Source organism: Drosophila novamexicana, unplaced genomic scaffold (genome assembly GCF_003285875.2).
Source record: "Drosophila novamexicana strain 15010-1031.04,08,12 unplaced genomic scaffold, DnovRS2.1 tig00000462-arrow-pilon, whole genome shotgun sequence".
NCBI lineage: Eukaryota > Metazoa > Arthropoda > Insecta > Diptera > Drosophilidae > Drosophila > Drosophila novamexicana.
Window position 1 is genome coordinate 4,112,210 of NW_020824806.1, and position 13,863 is coordinate 4,126,072.

The 13,863-nt window shown below is 37.9% G+C and overlaps 2 protein-coding genes across 3 annotated transcripts in view; both read left to right on the forward strand.

The window, feature by feature from the left end:
* Positions 1 to 1,166: 1,166 nt before the first annotated feature.
* On the forward strand, positions 1,167 to 2,484 carry LOC115760747 (leucine-rich repeat-containing protein 34). The gene has a single exon (XM_030702224.1). The coding sequence runs from the start codon at positions 1,221 to 1,223 to the stop codon at positions 2,376 to 2,378; it is 1,158 nt and encodes a 385-aa protein (XP_030558084.1). The 5' UTR covers positions 1,167 to 1,220; the 3' UTR covers positions 2,379 to 2,484.
* A 1,485-nt stretch (positions 2,485 to 3,969) lies between these two features.
* Positions 3,970 to 13,863, forward strand: part of LOC115761087 (putative sodium-coupled neutral amino acid transporter 11) — a 30,726-nt gene continuing 20,832 nt past the window's right edge. The window contains exons 1-2 of one of the 2 annotated variants that reach the window (XM_030702708.1): positions 3,970 to 4,208; positions 9,863 to 9,922. In XM_030702708.1, coding sequence (XP_030558568.1) covers positions 4,152 to 4,208; positions 9,863 to 9,922 — 117 coding nt within the window. In that variant the 5' untranslated portion in view covers positions 3,970 to 4,151. The remainder of the gene's footprint in view (positions 4,209 to 9,862; positions 9,923 to 13,863) is intronic. The other variant, XM_030702709.1, reaches the window with a different exon arrangement.

The following is a 13,863-nucleotide window of genomic DNA, read 5'->3' on the forward strand; positions in this document are numbered from 1 at the left end:
CGAATTAATTCATTGTGCCTGCAGTCTTTTCTAGTCTCGAGTCTCGAGTCAAGTCTGGCAAATGAATGAAATATCGTTTATGGTAATTCTCGCCTTAAATGTGTATGCAATGTGCAAAAAGTTCTGCTAACTATGCTAATGACTGAAGTTCCAGGCAATCGATAGTCGGGATCCGTACGAGCAGAAGGAGCTATATCACTTTGAAATCGCACTGAATTTAGCCGAAATTTATGAAAAATTTTAAATGGCTATATTTCGGGCACACAAAGCCCGATTTTGGAAAGATTGGGAGGGGAGAGTTGTCAGAAAAAAGTAATTTTTTGATAAAAACCTTTTGATGCCAATCGATAAAAGCGATCAGTACGAGTTCAAAAAGGTATATCTTTCCAAAATCAGACCATTTTTAGCCGAATTCCCTCAAAAAAGCGAAAAATCTTCAAAATTATAACGGCATTTGTTCGCCGTATCTTGGCCAAATAAAGTTCAGTTCTGCATTTTTGTTGCATACTTTGCGGCTGTTAGATTTTCATTGCTTTGCTGCGGTTAATGCGAAGTTGGACAAAATTTGAAGCGCTTGCTTGGCTTGTTGGAACTGCATCAAAAACATGTTCAAATGCAAATGTTGCAATTTATTTTATAAATATTTTCGGCAAATGTGTTAAATTTTGCAAGCATTGGGGAATATATTCGAACTATCTAAAAGCTTGCGTTGATTACGGTGTTAATGTATTTTTTGTTTGACTGACTTAAGCTTATGTGAATTTTGTGTGCTAAAAATCTAAATAACATAATTACTTTTTAATTCTTCCTGAATTAAAATTCCCATTAGGTGTTGGCCAGAGTTGCCACAATAACATCAGCATCCACATGCAACAACAATCTGTCGTAGATGAGAAAAGTGAGAGCTCTGCTCTGGCTCATGTCCTGCCCTTAGCAGCAAAATATTATATGTCTAGGATTTGCACATCCCTGATCAGCCTCAATATGCCAGATAGATCTAACCTTAACTTTTCCAAAAATAAATTCAGTTTTTTCTCAAGTGCCAATCGAAAATGTTACTGTTCGCTAAAAGATCTATTTCTTAAGCTACTTCCAGGCTCGAACTAGGAGCTAAGAGTCGATTGAGATTTCAAATATAACCCAGTTTCAATCTTCGCTCCATTTGCCATTAATTGAAAACTTGTTTTACATAAATACATAACATACATAAAATTTGTGAAATGTGTGACCTGCCCTGCATACACGATGCCACCAAGTGCAAGCAACCATCGACCCTTAAGGGTCGCACCTTTCCCGTGCTGTTGCTCTACTGTTGGCATCGCGAGTACGATGAGCGTCCGTACAAGCACTTTCAGTTTCGCCGTCTCGACTTTGAGGAGCGCATGAATCGTGGCTATCATTGTATACGTGATTTTCGCACCATTGTGAACTATTTGCAGCAGCGCCGTCTGAATTCTGTGTTCATTTCGAGCGTGGTGGTGAGCATTTGGGATGCGCGTCTGGTACAGGACTTTGTACGCTCGCTGCAGCACGTGCCTAGGATTGAGCTTAAGCTGATGCGGCTGCCACTTGAGTTCTTTGTGATGATGCGCCTCAATGTGAAAAAGATGAAGCTGCGCGAACTGAGTCTAGAGGGCACACCCCTTACACCAGAGACTGCGAGAATGTTGCGTGAATTTCTGCTGGCCAGCAATACGCTGCATACCCTAAACGTGTCCAGCTGCAATTTGACTCAATATAACTTTGCCATTGTGGCGGATGGGGTGTACAAGTCCGCCAGCATGCGTTGCTTTATAGCCAACCGGCTGTTGGGCGACAAATTGACGCTGGACACTGAGAAGATTACCTCGATAGTTGGCTCACTGCTGATGCAGAACAAACTGACGGAGCTGACGATGCAACTGTGTGAATTCGTGGCCCAGGATATGGAGGCTATTGCCGAGTATCTGCAGAGCCCGAAGTGTTCGCTGCGCAAACTCAATCTGGCCCACAATCTGATAGCCGCCGACGGCACCCTGTTTCTCATGCGCAGCATTGCGAAGGGCGGCAAACTGGAGCTGCTCGATATCAGCGGCAATACAATTGGCTCACATGGCGGCGAATGGGTGGCCAAGTACTTCAGCTCCTGTACCATGCTGCAGCATTTGTATCTTAATGATAATCAAATTGGCGCCGAGGCAATTAGTCTCATACTCTTGACCCTGAAGAAGCCGTGTTGCATTAAGCGCCTGCAGCTCTACGGCAATCTCTATGATGCACGCACAGCCATGATTTTGCGCCGGCTGCTGGATGCCAAGGTGATGCTGCAGGAGACGATCGACATTAGCTATACGTTCGATGAGGCGTTGCAGGATTATCGCGTTGTGCCCTGGCGTTAAAAGTTGTTCTTTTTGCTGTGTTAAATAGAGAAATTCGAGTCAAGTGTGATAAAGTAAAACAATGCAGTTCCTTTAAGCTGATTCGGTAACTGCCTTTTTCAGCTGATTTGGTAACCGTTTTTTTCAACTGCAGCGCCATCTGGCAAAAGCTTTGCGCAACCTTGCAAAGCACGTGCACAAAGCTGTTCTCACGCGCGGCTTTCTCTCCCCCCTTCTCTCTCTCGCGCTCTCTTTTTTCTTTGTAGCTGTTTGTTGTCTTGCGAATATGAATGAACTGCCAAGGCTGGGCGTTGCCAGACTGCTGTTACTTTATGCAATCAATAGCATAACCGTTATTTTTTAGTTAAAACCACCTATTTTTTAAGTGTTGGAAAATGTTATAGAATTTGCATATTTCCAGCTAAATTTATGGCTACTATCTCGGCGTTGTTTGTTAGTTTTCCGCTGCCTAACACTTGACTCGACGGTCTGGCAACTTTCGCTTTCGTTTCCGGCTTGTTTTGTTGTTATTGTGAGCGCGCAGCCTGTGCTAAGTGTGTGCGCCTGTATGTGTGTGCATTATTGTTGGCGATTTCAAAGTCAAATGGCAACAACAACAACATAATGCGCAGCAAACAGCTGCGAAGCATTGAGCACAAAACTTCAACGGCAAATAGAACGCGAGACGAGGACAACATCGGCAGACGACAGGACAACGACAACGACGAGGCCGACGCCAACGCTATCCTTGTTGAGAGTTTCGCAATATATTTGTATTGCAGCAGTCTCAACGAAAGCGTCAAAGCAACCAAATCGCAACCGAATCAAAAACGCTCGAAATCAAACCGAAAAAGTAAATGAAACTGCAAGCGGCAGGGAAAATGTTTTCATAGAAATAATTCAATTACAAGGGGATGTTCAATGAATATTAATGCACTTTTCAAGTGATTTGTGTTAAAAGTTGTTGTTATTGTAAATGTTCTTCTATTATTATTGTTGTTCTTGTGCAGTTGCCGAAACCAAGCGAAAGCTTTGAACTGTGCGGCAATTGAAAGTGAATGTGTTGCAGCCCAAGTTAAAGTTTATTGTTCAAAGTTTTTTTTTAAATAATTATTTAAAGACCAAATTTAATTTATAAGTTATGGGAAATTTTTAAAGCGTTTACTTATAATATCTTAAATGTTTACCATACACAAAAAGTTTGCTTTAATTTTTATTTAACTATTGAGAATATTTTTATATATTTTCCCTATATATTTACTTATTGAATTTGTACATTACTAGGAGTCATATTTAAAGAATAATACCATATAAATATTAATGCAATAATACAGAATAATACACTTATTTGGAGCCTAAGCTATAGACTTTGCTCAAAGTATACTCAAAAGTTATATGCACATTCCTCAGCTTAATGTGCTCAATTTGTTGTACACGTTTTCCTTAATTCATTTTATTTATTAATCTATTTTTTTTTTGTTTTTGTGTGGTATTTTCATGACATTCTCAGGCAACTGATGTTTTGTTAAATGAGTTTTTAAATAGCATTTTCGCCTGGTAGCTGAATGCATTCAGGAATCCAGACGCAAACACCCACCTAAAACTAAAACTCAACTTGAATTAACTTAACTAAACGGAACTTCAGACAAAACCAAAAAAAAAAATAAAACAAAAAACTCAAAGCAAGGCATAGCTAAACCTAAAGCTGAATCTAAAACCAAAACCAAGGCAGTAGCTGTCAAAACTTTTTTGACCATAAAACTTGCAGAAGACGCTCGAAAGACGGCCAGCAGAATGAACGACAGTCGACGCAACACGGCAACGGAATTCAGTTACATACTGCAACGGCAGGTGAGTTGTTGCCACATGTTGTAAATAGCAGCAGCAGACCAACTAACCACCCACACATGCACCCACCCACACGCACACACACACACACATACAATTAATTGCATGCATTTTTGAGGCCGGAAGCATTTTCGGTCCTTCAATTTTGTGCTCAGTGCTTGGCGCGCTTTTGTAGCCATTGTTGCACCTTAATTGCAAGCAATTGCGCTCATTAACTTGCCACAATGGCTGCGCTTCAAGCACAGGCAGCTGGCCAACGAGTGCGTAATTTGTTGTTCTCACAAGAGCTAGTCACAAATTACTTTTACCAAGCTAACTAAATTACTGTGCAAATCTATCTAGCCAATTTCTTAACACTTGTCACGACTTAATCAAGCATTTATTAGGCTATCCTTGTGGTTGCACATGGCGTATGCTTAATTGACTTTTTAATGCATGCCCTTACCCCAAAGGAATTAATTGCTTTTCGTTTGAATAGATTATCCGACATTTTCAACATGCATTTAAATTAATTTTTATGCATGAACAAATAAATATATGCTTCAGTTTTCACAGTTCTCGCATATATAATATAGCTGCGCACATAAGGTACTTATTTATTTATCTCCATATAGTATTTATCTTGTTCACAGCATGCACATGCAATATTAATAACCAAAATGCATTGTCAATCAATCAATTTGTGTCTGGTTTTAGTTGCTTTCCCTGGGAAATGCGAGTTGCCGCCAATTCGAGCAGCACGAAAGTCACGTTGGGGAAATTGTCGCGTAGTCGTTAATATTGCAGGCATACCAGGGTATATAATGCATATAGTACCTTGATCAGATTGAATCTGAGCTATAATTAAGGTGTACTGAATTTAAGAAAGACTTTTATGGGAGTTTGCCCGTTTTGGGCTGAGATCAAAATTTGTCCACATCTTGTGCTTAAAAATATGTGCGTCTCGCATTATTTTCAGTACAAAATATTACAATCAATTATTAAAGATATTTATTAAAATTTTGATATATGAAAAATTAATGATTAAACGGAAATTTTGGTTCAAGCAAAATCAGTTTTACTTAGCGAGCTTTAAGACAGGCGTCGGTTCGTGAAACCGTGAAACGAATTACTGATAAATTTAGGCTGTGCTGCTATATTTAAGATCTAAACTATATATATAATATATATTAATAATTATTATTTATTAAGATATAGAATATATATATATATATATATATATATATATATATATATATAGATATAATAAATATACATATTATTTATGAAATAAATATAAGTATAATATACGTATATGTATATATATAATGTACGTATATTATACTTATATTTATTTCATAAATAATATGTATATTTAATACATCAAGTATATATATATAATATATTCATTTAATATATATTATATATCCTCACATTATTGAATAATTATAATATGCATGTATGTTAAATCAAAAGCATTTAATGAATTTACATTTTAATTGAGGCTCAGGCCTTAACTTACACATGTTCTGTCACGTCTTCTCACGCGGACATCTTCGATTTGCATAAATGTATGAATGCTGTGCAAAATAAATTCCAATAAAAATCCCAACGGTATTTTCACCGGAACATATGTGGCATTATGCGAATACGCACACATATCTATACATATATGTATATATAAACTGAGATATGCATGTGAGCAAAAGCTATTGACGTGCTGATAATCCCTTAAGATTGTTAAAATGAATACAAAACGAAGCTTCGCTGGGGGTTGGGAGTTGGCTGGCGGTTAGCCTGACACAAAATTCATTAGAGTTTTGCTGTGTGTGTGTGTTGCACATAAAACTGTGCAAATAAACAATCTGTGGGGGAAAATCTTGGCAATTGGCTTGCGTGTGCGCCCAATCGAGCAAACTGTTAAATCATGAATGAAATCAATTTGTTTTCGGGGTCCTTTAATGGCGATGACGGCGCAGCAACAACAAGCACAAGCACGCAAATTACACACGTTTGGGGCATTAAGACAATGACACATTGGAAACCACATAACAACAACAACTTCAGCAACAACAACAACAGCAACAACAACAACAGCAGCTGGTTAGCTAATACAGTTTTGATTGAGTGATAACTCAATACGTTTCCATATTGTCTACAAAGTCTGCTCGCAGGCAAATTAATAAATCACATGCAACGCACATTGTTATGATTAATGAAGGGACGTGTGTGTGGGTGTGTGTGTGTGTGTGTGTGTGTGTGTGTGGGTGTGAATGTGTGTGCCCTTACAAGCACCAAAAGCTTGCAACCTTATGACATGTACCTTATTTATTGTGTGTGCTGTGACCTTTGCCGGCTGCGCGTAATTTATCAGTTGCTTTGTCTGTCTGGGGAAATTGGAAGAAAGGAGAAGAAAAAAATGGCTATGGACATAATCCAAAAATTTAATTAGGCGTGGCAAATCTGAAGGCAGCGCCCTTGGGACGCTGCAGTTCTGATAATAAAATCGATAAGTCGCGCGCGCGTCTTAAGCTTTAATTACACAACACACAGAGAGAGAGAGAGAGAGAGAGAGAGAGAGGGAGACACATACTTGCGGCATTTATGACGCCTGCTGCACATACTGATGAGTGCTGCAGCATTGTTATGATGGCCATGCAACAGCATGCGGCATGTGGCATGTGCTCCCGCTTAATCGCCGCTTAATATGCATGGCATGTGGCCTGGATGTGTGTGACCTTAAGGCAGTCCTTGCCAGGATACGACTAGAGCGCCAGTGTCTTGGCAGCCAGGCGGCATTCGCATTGTTTAAATATCAAATAAAAACGTCAACGGCACTCGCATTGTTCAGCAGGCGACCTTAAAACCCTTTCCGCCACCCCATTTCTGACTACTGTTGTGGTTTCCACGCCCGCCCCCACCCACAAGTTGCGATAACAGAAATCAATGTCGTCTGCGGCAACTTGTGCCAGCTGCATACAAATGCGAGCGAAGACGTGCATCAGGTGCAAATACACCTGTTTCGCATATATTGGCCACATTTCCAAGTATTACAGCACTCGATATCTGAGCCAACAATTTGTCAGCCCAGCTAAGCTGTAGGAAGAAAGAGTTGACTTCGGGCTGATCAAATTATGCTGTAATATGATTTGTCAGCTTTATGATTTACATAAATTCCAGCTGAAACTTCTTGGAAAATATTGTAGAAGTTTATTTATTTATTTCAAAGTTTCATAGAGTTGAAACTAAATGGCAAGAGCTGCCAGAGACTTCAGTTAGATTAGCGCATGCACTGCAATCTAAGAAGTTTTAACACTTCTTTACTTTTAAGCGTTGTTTTTCTTAGATTAAAGGTAATGGGTTATATTTATAGTTACATTCTTATTTAAATATCGCTGCGATTTTGAAGGCATTTTATAATTTTACACATGTTATCCACATTAGCATTATCTACAACATTTTTTGGGTAACGTTGATAGCAAAACTCTTTTCTAATGCTTGTCCCCTATGCTGGTATCCCTTTTATCATTAATTCCCAACCACATATCTAAGCAAGAGGAACTTGTTCCGATAGTTCAGTTAAGACTCTTACAAGCCATCTGCTCTATAGGTCTCCTAGATGTCTGCATAAGAGATTTAATGTGCATGGTAGAAAAACCTCTGCTCCAGTGTATAAATATAGAGCACTCAATATTAATGCATGGTAGAAAAACCTCTGCTCCAGTGTATAAATATAGAGCACTCAATATTAAGTATACGCCATGGTTGACCGCATTTGCTGAATGCTTTTGACATTTGCGGGAATGCAAATTGCTAGCTGCACAACGTGTCGTATGCGCAATGCGAAGCCCGTGGAGTGCCCAAGTGTACTGCATTAAAGCCAACTAAAATTGACCTAATTGAATGGCCATATCCCCGGCTCTTGACCATGGCCCATTGACAATTGATCAAGCAGTCCTAGAAAAAACCTATTTTAAACAATTTAAAGGCCAGTGTCGAGGGCGACGTCTACGTCAGAGTCAGAGTCAGCGTCTTTTCCTGACACTGACAGTGACTAAGTGCATGTATGTCAAGGGGCTGTCTGTGTGCTTGTGGGCGTGTCTGCTGCACTGAATTGAACACAAATCAAATCCAATTGCTAGCACACATTGCTGAGTCCGAGTGCATGTTATGCAATGCAACACATGTTGCACATGTTGCCACAAATGTCGAAGCAAGCAGCTGAATTATTGCACCGACTTCTGTCAATATCTGTCATATCGCATATTAGTCTGTTGTGTGTTCCACGCAACAGCTGTCGCTAAAGATTTTAAGCCATTATCTGGCCAATAAAAATCTCAAGCCGCACATAAAAATAAGAAAAGAAATGGCCAAGTGCGAGTGCCAGCAAAAGCGTTTGCTAAGGTGCGCCTGCCACAACCCAAAGCGAATGCTATCCCTCAGCCCAGCTGCTCCGCCCTTTTCTCTGGGGAGGACTTTGCTGCTGCTTTAAATGGTTTCGATTTCACGTCCATGCCGATTTTATGCCTCGCTGATGGATTCAACGCTTGTGTGTGTGTATGCGGTGTGTGTGTTTTTGTGTGTCTGGTGCCAAAACAATAAAAACAAATGCGCTCGGGGCCAACTCTGTAGCGCTCTGTATTTGTATATAGTATCTTGGTAACTGACGGCGACGCGGAACAATAATATCGTAAAATAACCATCCAAAGTTGCGGAGAGGGAAATAGCAGAAACAAGCCCATTGGGCTGAACCGCGTTTCCACATAAAACAAGTGCAAATGTTGTTATTCTTGAATGCTTGCTTCCAAGATACCCCGTATGTTTATTTATTTGGTTATTATTTACTGATTGTTGGCTAAACGAGTGTTGACTAAGTATTTAATACATAAAAATAGAAAAATTTAAAGCCAAAAGCCCAAAGCCAGGTGTAAGGCAGAGAAAAAGGTATTCTTAAGTTAAATTTAAAAAATCTTAATAAAATATGTTAGATTAGAATCTTTAATAATTTAAACGAGTTATTATTCAGAGAAAAGAAGTGCGTGATGAATAGAAATGTGGTTTAACAATATCAATTATAAGTAACATTAAATTATATTAAATAGATAGTTATGGCACATTTGCCATACACCCTGCAGAGCTTGATATTAACTCTGTAATTGTTACGCTTCGAAGCTTTAACTTGTTGAGAATTACAAGCGTCAAGCGACATGAAAAGCAAAGCAAAGCATTTCGGCATAGACATATTTGAATACGTTTTACTAGAAATCATATATGTATTATACATATATATTTTTTTTACCTGGAAATAGATTAATTAAGAGTGTATAGAGTTTCTGCCTTTTATAGGCATCAGCACAAATTGAAGCACAATCTCCATGCTACCCAGTTTTCTGTGTACAGGGTGTACAGCAAAAACAAAAAAAAAACATGTTTCCATTTACGTATTTGGCATGCGAAATAAATTGTTATTACCTCTTTTTTATTACTGTTCGCTGTTATTCGGTATGCAATGCATATTTTGATGGCGCATGTTATTTTACGAGTCCGCGCATAAATCGCACGCTGCATAGCTAAAGGACTGCACTCCCATCCGAGCCCAAGTAAATGGCTAACAGTTTGATTTTTGACTTTTTTGAAAAAAAAAAAAACCAACTTCAAAATCCAATGCTCTGTTGCAGGGCAGCGATGTGTCTGCAGCCGAGGCTTATGCATTCGACGACTTCAACAATTTAATGAAGGTAATGTTTGACCCACATTTCCTAAAGCTTCCCCCCCTCCATCTACATGCAAAATTGACATTTCGGCATATGTATTCGTATTCACATACATATCCATTGAATTCCGAGCACATGACACACACACACACACAAGCACACACAGAGAGGGAGCAAAAGAGGGGGACGCTAAAGTTTGTGGCATTGGCCTCAACCTTCTCGGAAAATTGCTGCTCTTGGTCGCCGGGCATCAAAGAATTTCCTCATTTCAAAATTTTTGCCGCCTGACGCGTCCTGTGTACTGCTCCGGCCTGCCTGTCGACTGTCGAATGGCGCCTGGCGCCTGGCGCCTCTCCTTATTAAATTTCATTTCAATTTTAGTTGATTAAAATCGTTGCCACTCCCAGCGACCAGTTAAGACGCAGCAGCTGATGTTGAAAAATGAAGTGCAATTTTACTTTCTTCCTTTTTACCGCTTTGACCTTAAACGAGTGCTGTTTCATTTTCTTCTTCTTGTTTCTTGTATAGTATGCCATATTAACGAACCGAGGCAAATTGATGGGAAAATGGTGGAAGAAATAAATAAAAACAAGTAATAGGCTCTAGTCGAGAGCTCCCGACTAGGGGATACCCTGATCCCTCTTCTTCCAACATCAAATGCATATATATATTCTAATTTAGAAGCTATATGTCAAGTTTGGTGACTCTAGCTCTTATTATTTACCAAAATTGCCCAAAAAACAGGATATCGATACAATATTCCCTTATACCCATTTTTAATGGGTTCAGGGTATAAAAAACAAACTTTTTTGACGATTTTTTCTTTTGAACTCTCGGGTAAATATATCCTGTTTTTGGAATGTTATACCTTTTTGAATTCGTACGAATCCGTACTATCATACGGCATTCAAACAAATTAAAAATTGATGGGTTGAAATGAGTTGTTGACCAAAAAACGTTTCGTTTGTAAAATCAACCTCTTTTGAGAATTTTTTTTAGACTTTTATTGAGGGAACCATTTTCACATGAGTTTTGAGCAAAATTTATGTTGTCAGATTTGAATGCCAAATTGATAATGAGGTCAAACCATGGACAAAAAGTCAAACCTTTTGAAAATCGGTTGAGTTTCGACCGAGTTATGGGAGTGGGAAATTTTGACCTATATCTCAATATAGGATATATGTATATGTAGGATATTTAAGGGTACCATTTTCACATGAATTTTGAGGAAAATTTAGGTTGTCAGATTTGAATGCCAAATTGATAATGAGGTCAAACCATGGATAAAAAGCCAAACCTTTAGAAAATCGGTTGAGTTTTGACCAAGTTATGGGAGTGGGAAATTTTGACCTATAGGATATATGTATATGTAGGATATTTGAGAGTACCATTTTCACATGAATTTTGACTAAAATTTAGGTTGTCAGATTTGAATGCCAAATTGATAATGAGGTCAAACCATGGACAAAAAGCCAAACCATTTGAAAATCGGTTGAGTTTTGACCGAGTTATGGGAGTGGGAAATTTTGACCTATATCTTAATATAGGATATATGTATATGTAGGATATTTGAGGGTACCATTTTCACATGAATTTTGACCATAATTTATGTTGTCAGGTTTGAATGCCAAATTGATAAAGAGGTCAAACCATGGACAAAAAGCCAAACCTTTTGAAAATCGGTTGAGTTTTGATCGAGTTATGGGAGTGGGAAATTTTGACCTATATCTCCATATGGGATATATGTATATGTAGGATATTTGAGGGTTCCATTTTCACATGAATTTTGACTAAAATTTATGTTGTCAGATTTGAATGCCAAATTGATAATGAGGTCAAACCATGGATAAAAAGCCAAACCTGTTGAAAATCGGTTGAGTTTTGACCGAGTTATGGGAGATGGAAATTTTGACCTATAGGAGATTTGTATATGTAGGATATATGAGGGCACCATTTTCACATGAATTTTGACTAAAATTAATGTTGTCAGATTTGAATGCCAAATTGATTAAGAGGTCAAACCATGGACAAAAAGCCAAACCTTTTGAAAATCGGTTGAGTTTTGATCGAGTTATGGGAGTGGGAAATTTTGACCTATATCTCCATATGGGATATATGTATATGTAGGATATTTGAGGGTTCCATTTTCACATGAATTTTGACTAAAATTTATGTTGTCAGATTTGAATGCCAAATTGATAATGAGGTCAAACCATGGATAAAAAGCCAAACCTGTTGAAAATCGGTTGAGTTTTGACCGAGTTATGGGAGTTGGAAATTTTGACCTATAGGATATATGTATATGTAGGATATTTGAGGGTACCATTTTCACATGAATTTTGACTAAAATTTAGGTTGTCAGATTTGAATGCCAAATTGATAATGAGGTGAAACCATGGACAAAAAGCCAAACCATTTGAAAATCGGTTGAGTTTTGACCGAGTTATGGGAGTGGGAAATTTTTATCTATATCTCCATATGGGATATATGTATATGTAGGATATTTGAGGGTACCATTTTCACATGAATTTTGACTAAAATTTAGGTTGTCAGATTTGAATGCCAAATTGATAAAGAGGTCAAACCATGGACAAAAAGCCAAACCTTTTGAAAATTGGTTGAGTTTTGATCGAGTTATGGGAGTGGGAAATTTTGACCTATATCTCCATATGGGATATATGTATATGTAGGATATTTGAGGGTTCCATTTTCACATGAATTTTGACTAAAATTTATGTTGTCAGATTTGAATGCCAAATTGATAATGAGGTCAAACCATGGATAAAAAGCCAAACCTTTTGAAAATCGGTTGAGTTTTTACCAAGTAATGGGAGTGGGAAATTTTGACCTATAGGATATATGTATATGTAGGATATTTGAGGGTACCATTTTCACATGAATTTTGACCAAAATTTATGTTGTGAGGCTTGAATGCCAAATTGATAAAGAGGTCAAACCATGGATAAAAAGCCAAACCTGTTGAAAATCGGTTGAGTTTTGACCGAGTTATGGGAGATGGAAATTTTGACCTATAGGAGATTTGTATATGTAGGATATATGAGGGCACCATTTTCACATGAATTTTGACTAAAATTAATGTTGTCAGATTTGAATGCCAAATTGATTAAGAGGTCAAACCATGGACAAAAAGCCAAACCTTTTGAAAATCGGTTGAGTTTTGATCGAGTTATGGGAGTGGGAAATTTTGACCTATATCTCCATATGGGATATATGTATATGTAGGATATTTGAGGGTTCCATTTTCACATGAATTTTGACTAAAATTTATGTTGTCAGATTTGAATGCCAAATTGATAATGAGGTCAAACCATGGATAAAAAGCCAAACCTGTTGAAAATCGGTTGAGTTTTGACCGAGTTATGGGAGTTGGAAATTTTGACCTATAGGATATATGTATATGTAGGATATTTGAGGGTACCATTTTCACATGAATTTTGACTAAAATTTAGGTTGTCAGATTTGAATGCCAAATTGATAATGAGGTGAAACCATGGACAAAAAGCCAAACCATTTGAAAATCGGTTGAGTTTTGACCGAGTTATGGGAGTGGGAAATTTTTATCTATATCTCCATATGGGATATATGTATATGTAGGATATTTGAGGGTACCATTTTCACATGAATTTTGACTAAAATTTAGGTTGTCAGATTTGAATGCCAAATTGATAAAGAGGTCAAACCATGGACAAAAAGCCAAACCTTTTGAAAATTGGTTGAGTTTTGATCGAGTTATGGGAGTGGGAAATTTTGACCTATATCTCCATATGGGATATATGTATATGTAGGATATTTGAGGGTTCCATTTTCACATGAATTTTGACTAAAATTTATGTTGTCGGATTTGAATGCCAAATTGATAATGAGGTCAAACCATGGATAAAAAGCCAAACCTTTTGAAAATCGGTTGAGTTTTTACCAAGTAATGGGAGTGGGAAATTTTGACC

Coding starts and splice junctions, on each gene's coding strand:
- LOC115760747 (XM_030702224.1), top strand. CDS start 1,221: ATGTGTGACCTGCCCTGCATACACGATGCCACCAAGTGCAAGCAACCA.